This window comes from Clupea harengus, chromosome 2 (genome assembly GCF_900700415.2).
Source record: "Clupea harengus chromosome 2, Ch_v2.0.2, whole genome shotgun sequence".
In the NCBI taxonomy this organism is placed as follows: Eukaryota; Metazoa; Chordata; class Actinopteri; order Clupeiformes; family Clupeidae; genus Clupea; species Clupea harengus.
In genome coordinates this window covers 6,399,939-6,407,634 of record NC_045153.1, presented here as the reverse complement: position 1 = coordinate 6,407,634, position 7,696 = coordinate 6,399,939, and the positions used below count along the sequence as shown (strand labels likewise).

Sequence of the window (7,696 nt, the reverse complement as noted above, 5' to 3'; positions counted from 1 at the left end):
AGGCGTGCGTTGCCGTGTTATTGTTTGTGATCCAGTCTCAGTAAAACATTTGTGAAAGATTCCTGCGTTTAAAATTATTTAACGACATCATAGATAAAACGTGGAGCGGTTACGCATTTGGTCTTTTTTAGTTATACTGCAAAAGTTACTGTTTTATCATCAGTTGTTTGGATGTTCAGTTAAACTCCTTGGGGAAATATTTTTTTAAGGATTACACAACAGCCACCACCCAAGGCCCAAGAGACATGTGTGTGTAGGCAACAACGAATGCATACAAAGGAAAGGGTTGCTAAATTTCCTGGCGAGCTTCAGAGGAAAAAAAAAGTATCCGTTAGAAACTATTGTGAAAAGGTTGTGAAATACTGGCGACTTTCTATATCGAGTCTATTACATGTACACCTGTAGTAAACCACTTCCGATTCCAGTAACCAAACCCTGCTTTTTAGGTTAAACTGACTAAACTTCACTAGAACTTTTATCCGAAAGGAATTCCACACATGATAAGAAAAAAAACTCAGCGTGTCATTTTAAGAAAGTAAAGGGATCCACTTTCTGGCCAATGAGAAGTTGTCATGAGGCTAGGATTAGCCAATGAGCGGTTCGGAGGCTGAGTTTGGCAGGAGTTGACGGTGCGTGGCTGAAAATTTCGGTCAGTTTACTTTACCGAGTGAAGTATGCGGCCGTGTGGGGGATGAGACGTAGTGAAGGCACCGCATACCAGATGGTGGTCTAGAGTGAGACAGACCTGGGTTCACTAACCCCGACGAAGGAGAGAAACACACATTTGAAAGGACGGGACACGAGATTATATCTCTTGTTAACGTTGCTTCAGTTCGCGTGTCAGTGGTAAAGTTCTGGAATAAAGATGTCTCAAAGAGTTCGAAGAAACGGGTCGCCCACGTCCAGCTGTCCTCCAGTGTCTGCCAACGCCGCCGGTGGAGTTCCTACCGGAGGTTCGGTCGGTGGTGCCGGAGGCTCGGGAATGAGTGTGTTTAATCGCCTCCTGCCAATGAAGGCGACCGTTCCGTTCCAGCTGAAGCCGCAGGGACAGCCCCCCCTCCAGTCGAGGTCTTCTCATGGTGCCAGTAGCGCAGGCGGTAGCCCTACACACGGCAGCGGTAGCAGTAAGTGCCACGGCGGCTCGTCCACCTCACTCAGCCCCAGTCCGACGCGCGGCGCCACGGTTCCGACAGCACCCCAGACCCCGCCTGTCAGCTCGCTGCACACGGCTGGCGTGGGCGCGCACATCGTGGCACAATCTTCATCTTCCTCATCCTCGTCATCCTCCTCTTCCTCTTGTAGAAGTAGTCCCATCATTATAGCAACAGGTCCCACGTTCGGCGCTTCGTTCAGGCCGCAGGCGCAGTCCCCCGTCCCCCCATCCCAGCCACAGTCAGTGGTGTGCCCCCACATGAATGCACACAACTACGGCTCCGGTAGTGTGGGTGCTTTCCTGGGTGGCCTGCCCATGGCATCCTCTTGTTACTCCCCCTCACAACAGCTGAGCTGGATCTCAGATGTTCCACCGGGCCTTCTTCCCACTGCGACCCCGCAGCAGCAGCAGCAGTCTCCCTTGTCGGCGTCACCGTCTGGGTCCTCCCGGGGCCGGCTCGTGGCCCCGTTACAGAGCTGGTCACCGGATCATGAGCAGCAGTCCCCCGAAAGAATCAGTCCCAGCTCGCCCGGTGGAAAAGGTAAACCCAATCTCTCTATGTATGAAAGACAACATTTTACACAGCTGTCCAAACATAAGTCAGGTTTTGGGCAAAAGTTGTCAAGTTCATATTTATATTTATTGGTGATGATGAACTTATGTATTTTATGTTGGCCAGTAGGATATATAGCCTGTCATGTTCTATTGAGTATCTGACCTAGAATCTATTACTTGAAGCAGAAAAAAAACGACTCTGATGTGAACTGATTTAGTAGTTAATAATTAATAAATACGCAATAGAAAATGATAGATATTTGTATTAGACTAATCTTTTCTTGTACTTTATCCACTTGAAAAACACAGTGTTTCCCTATGAAGTTAATAGACATTTCAAAACAATGAACCTTACAAAATGTGTTTTAATGTGGCTGGCAGGTTTACTTTTTTAAAAGGACAGATGTCCAGGGCAGTTATGGCAGACTGCAGTCATCTTCTGTGCCAATTTAGAGATTAGCCACACACACGCACATACACACACGCACACACACACGCACACACTCGCACACACACACACACACACACACACACACACATACCCACGCACACACACACACACACACACACACACACAGCCCCTCATGGTGGTTGCTCATATTCCTGTCACTGCTGCCTCGTGGAACAACAAAGAGATTAATGGCTCAAGTCTGCCTCCTTTACACACACACACACACACACACACACACACACACACACACACACACACACACACACACAATCTGGTACAGAATTGCAGAGATGTAACTCGGGGGTCGTGGGCTTGGTGGGTAGAGGGATTAAAGACAGATAGAGACAGGCTTTTGGGAGTTCTTACTGGTCTTCTTTGCCTCATCAGTGTGAAGCTGAGACCACTCTTGTGCAGGTTCTGTCCAGGCTAGCTATCTGAGCTCATTTACTGCTGTTGGCTCTTTAGTGCAGTCTGCCTTGCTAAGCTAACTTTCTGGTCTAGGTTCTCTGGCACAGTCTAGTTGGCTAAGCTAACTTGCTGCTCATTTGGGAGCTGAGAGGAAAACAAAGTTGCAACACAGCCTGCCTCTTTCTATGTGTGTGTGTGTCTCTCTCTCTCTCTCTCTCTCTCTCTCTCTCTCTCTTTCACACACACACACACACACACACACACATACACACACACAGTCTCTGTGTCTCTCACAGTCTCTCCTAGTCTCCCATAGTCTGTCTTTCTCTTTGTGTGCGTGTATGTGTGTGTGTGTGTGTGTGTGTGCACGTGTTTGGTGAACCCTGAGGTCTGTCTCTGAGCAGCAGCAGCAGGCGAGCCTGAGGATTAACCCTGCAGCTCTTAGCATTGCTAGCCTAGCGCCAGCCACATGGCTGTGTGGAGAATGACAGGTTACTGTGAGTGAGTCAGTGATTGTGGTGTGTGTGTGTGTGTGTGTGTGTGTGTGTGTGTGTGTGTGTGTGTGTGTGTGTGTGTGTGTGTGTGTGGCTGATGGTTCATTTCAAGTTCAGGCTGACAGAGAGAGAACGTGTGTGTGTGTGTGTGTGAGTGTGAGTGAGTGATTGGTCATTTCAGGTCGCTGAGCAGGACTTGCTCCTTCTCATATGGAAACTGATCCATGTGGGGGACAGTTTCAAGTTTCAAGTTTATTGTCATATACTTGACAACAGTGCAACAGCATTACCAGTAATGAAATTCTTAGTCTCAGAGCCAAATCAACTTTACACAGTAAGTAAAATAGGACATATTAAAATAAAACAGTATTTAAATAGTCATTTTTTGAAGTGCAAAGAAGATACAAGTTAAAGTGGCTAGTGGTAAAACTGTGTAAAAACACTGTAAACAGTAGAGAGGTGTCGGGGGTTCCAATCATTGTGGAATCTGTGTAACTGTAGTGTGTGTAACTGTAGTGTGTGTAAATGGTGTGTGAAAATGTTCGTGTTCAGCGGTTCATTAGCCTGGTGGCTTGTGGGTAAAAACTGTCTCTGAACCCGTGGAATGGGAAAAGGCCGTGTGCTGGGATTGCTGGGATCTGAGAGGATCAGCTGTGCCTTCCTCCTGCAGCGCTGGCTGGAGACGTCCTGGACGGCAGGCAGCTCAGTCCTGATAATACTCCACTGCTGTTCCCTCTCCACTGCTGTTCTGCTGTTCCCTCTCCACTGCTGTTCTGCTGTTCCCTCTATGTGGATGGGGGGCGTCCCCCCTCCCTGCAGCCTCCTGTAGTCCACGATCGGCTCCTTAGTCCTGCTGATGTTGAGCAGCAGGTTGTTGTCCTGACACCACGATGTCATGGCTCTCACCTCTGCTCTGTAGGCAGACTCGTCCCCATCTGTGATGCAGCCGATGATGATGATGATGATGATGATGGTGGTGGTGTGGGCAGCAAACTTGATGACAGCGTTGGAGCTGTGTGTGGCCGTGCAGTGGTGGGTGTGCAGCGAGCGCGTACAGCAGGGGGCCGAGCACATGTCCCTGGGGGACACCGGTGCCGTGTGTCCGTGTGGAGGAGGTGCCTTGCTGATGTGGTGAAGTCTGAACCTATAATCAAAGAGTCCTGTGTCTATTCTGAGAATGCTTTAAGAGGATCAGTGTGGTCAGTGTGTCCTGTGTCTTGTTAACCTTTCATCCTGTTGTAAATAAAGCTGAATTGATGGAGTATGCAGGAGTATGCAGTGTTCACTCACGTATAGAGTATGCAGTGTTCACTCACGTATGGAGTATGCAGGGTTCACTCACGTATGGAGTATGCAGTGTTCACTCACGTATAGAGTATGCAGTGTTCACTCACGTATGGAGTATGCAGTGTTCACTCACGTATGGAGTATGCAGTGTTCACTCACGTATGGAGTATGCAGGGTTCACTCACGTATGGAGTATGCAGTGTTCACTCACGTATGGAGTATGCAGGGTTCACTCACGTATGGAGTATGCAGTGTTCACTCACGTATAGAGTATGCAGTGTTCACTCACGTATAGAGTATGCAGTGTTCACTCACGTATAGAGTATGCAGGAGTATGCAGTGTTCACTCACGTATAGAGTATGCAGGAGTATGCAGGGTTCACTCACGTATGGAGTATGCAGTGTTCACTCACGTATGGAGTATGCAGTGTTCACTCACGTATGGAGTATGCAGTGTTCACTCACGTATGGAGTATGCAGAGTTCTGTGTTTAGTTTACTCAGTATGTGTGCTGTGGTTAGTGTAACAGCATTGGGCTTTTCATCTCCTTGTAAATAGGTGTGTGGAGTGTGTGTGAGTGTGTGAGTGTGTGAGTGTGTGTGGGCAGACTCAGTGGGTGATGGCATTAGGCCTGTTGGGAGACAGGTAACCATCTGGAGGAGTGGAGTTTCAAACTGGTATTTGTGGTGGTGTGTGGTCCTGCTATTAGCTTCAGTTTGTGTGTGTGGTGGTGTGTTTTCCTGCTATTAGCTTCAGTTTGTGTGTATGGTGGTGGTGGTGGTGGTGGTGGGGGGGTTACTAAATGCAGTTGCTGTGTGTGTCTAATTATAATGTGCAAATATTCTCTCTCTCTCTCTCTCTCTCTCTCTCTCTCTCTCTCTCTTACACACACACCACGCACCCCTTAGTGAATGTTTCTCGGTGGCTGGGTGGCTTCATCTGATTTTCTGCCTGGTCTCACCTTCTCTAGTGTCGTTCCTGGAAGGCCAGTTTCCGCAAGACTACACACACACACACGCACGCACACACACACACACACACACACACACACACACACACACACACACCACACACACACACACACACACACACACACACACAGACTCAGACACAGAGACTGCATGCTGAGATTGAGTGTGAGTGTGGGCTGTACAGGTGTGTGAGGGGGGATGATACGTGCTTGCATGTTTAGAGTAGCCTATACTGCTAGTGTGTGTGTGTGTGTGTGTGTGTGTGTGGGGGGGGGGGGGGGGGAGGGGGGATGATGCGTGCTTGCATGTCATTGGTCATTTGGCTTCTAATAATCAGAAATAAGAACACATGGATGCGTTTGGTTTTTGTACCCACCCGGCACATGAGCCGCTTATGCTGTTGCGGTAAAGTTTCGACTCTATTTAATAGCACTACGTCAAAAACAGAAACCTGGCTCATACAAATACAACGTAGCCCAGCTTCTCCAACACACACACACACACACACACACACACACACACACACTCATACAAATGCAACATAGGCCAGCTTTTCTAAAAAAGCCTGGATTTCATCCAGTGGCTGGAAGAGAGCAGTGAAGGTGGTGATCAAGAAGCTGTGATGGCCGTCAATCAAACTGCAGACGTGGCAGTGAACTCCTCTGCTACGTCACAAAAAACGAACTTACACGGGAGTTTACGAGCCGAAAGGCAGGACGCAAATGTTTGTTATCCAGTTAGAGAGTTAAACAAACGAACTACTCGTCCCACATCTGGTCTGTCTGCATCTGGTCACCCTAGAGAATACAGCCTGCAGGTCATTCGTGATCATAAATGCCTCAGAACAGCACACCAGCCAATCAGAACAGCACACCAGCCAATACCACTAAGCTGTTAATGATCACACCCCTGCTTATGTAAGACATTCACACATTATTCACACACTCACACACTCACACACACACTCACACACTCACACACTCACTCACACACACTCACTCACTCACACACACACTCACTCACTCACTCACACACTCACTCACACACTCACAAACACTCACACACACACACACACACACACACACACACACACACACAGTGGTGCAGTGTTGACCTATCTGTGCTCCGCTTGCTTGCTTGTTTGTGAAAGTAATCTAACTACTGTTTGCAGTAGAGGGCCGTGAGAAGCAGGAACCTGAAGAGGGTGGCTGGTTCTAGGCCTGATCTGGAACCTGCAGAGGGTGGCTGGTTCTAGGCCTGATCTGGAACCTGCAGAGGGTGGCTGGTTCTAGGCCTGATCTGGAACCTGCAGAGGGTGGCTGGTTCTAGGCCTGATCTGGAACCTGCAGAGGGTGGCTGGTTCTAGGCCTGATCTGGAACCTGCAGAGGGTGGCCAGAGCAGTTCCTGAGGTAGCGACTCTGGGTTGGGGTCACACCACAGCCATGGGCCATAGCCTGGACTGGCTGTGACGTCAGGGTGCTCTGGGTTGGGGTCACACCACAGCCATGGGCCATAGCCTGGACTGGCTGTGACGTCAGGGTGCTCTGGGTTGGGGTCACACCACAGCCATGGGCCATAGCCTGGACTGGCTGTGACGTCAGGGTGCTCTGGGTTGGGGTCACACCACAGCCATGGGCCATAGCCTGGACTGGCTGTGACGTCAGGGTGCTCTGGGTTGGGGTCACACCACAGCCATGGGCCATAGCCTGGACTGGCTGTGACGTCAGGGTGCTCTGGGTTGGGGTCGCAACCACAGCCATGGGCCATAGCCTGGACTGGCTGTGACGTCAGGGTGCTCTGGGTTGGGGTCGCACCACAGCCATGGGCCATAGCCTGGACTGGCTGTGACGTCAGGGTGCTCTGGGTTGAGGTCACACCACAGCCATGGGCCATAGCCTGGACTGGTGCCAGCGAGTGTGCAGTGTCTTGTCCCAGGCAGCTACTTAGCTACTAGCTAATGTTAGCTAGCCAAGACGTAAACGTGTATCGGTAATTATAAAAACAAACAAGTTTGCTTCTGACAAAACACTCCACAATTAGATCCGATTGGCTGGCATGTTAGCTGACACTGACTGTGTCCAACCAGAATCCCAGAAATGTGTAAAAAAAAAAAATGAATTTTTTTTATTTCTTACATTTATGCAACAAAATACCACACTAAACATACTAAATTATGAATTAATTAACTGAACCCAGACTAACTATATGACCACATGGCACTCAACCACGACCACCTCAACAAGTTACATACTCCCATTCCCAAAAATGTCCTTGTCCCGCCCAGTGGGACAGCTTCCTGGTTTTCTAAATTAATGTAAGTGAATAATGACATCACAGGCGTTGCCGATCCACATGCATATGGTGCACACAGCCTGC

The 7,696-nt window shown here is 49.1% G+C and overlaps 1 protein-coding gene across 1 annotated transcript in view; it reads left to right on the top strand.

Moving 5' to 3' along the window:
• The first annotated feature begins 435 nt into the window (after window positions 1–435).
• Window positions 436–7,696, top strand: part of fam117bb (family with sequence similarity 117 member Bb) — a 47,411-nt gene continuing 40,150 nt past the window's right edge. Inside the window, exon 1 of the mRNA XM_012841312.3 lies at window positions 436–1,694. Coding sequence (XP_012696766.2) covers window positions 866–1,694 — 829 coding nt within the window. The 5' untranslated portion in view covers window positions 436–865. The remainder of the gene's footprint in view (window positions 1,695–7,696) is intronic.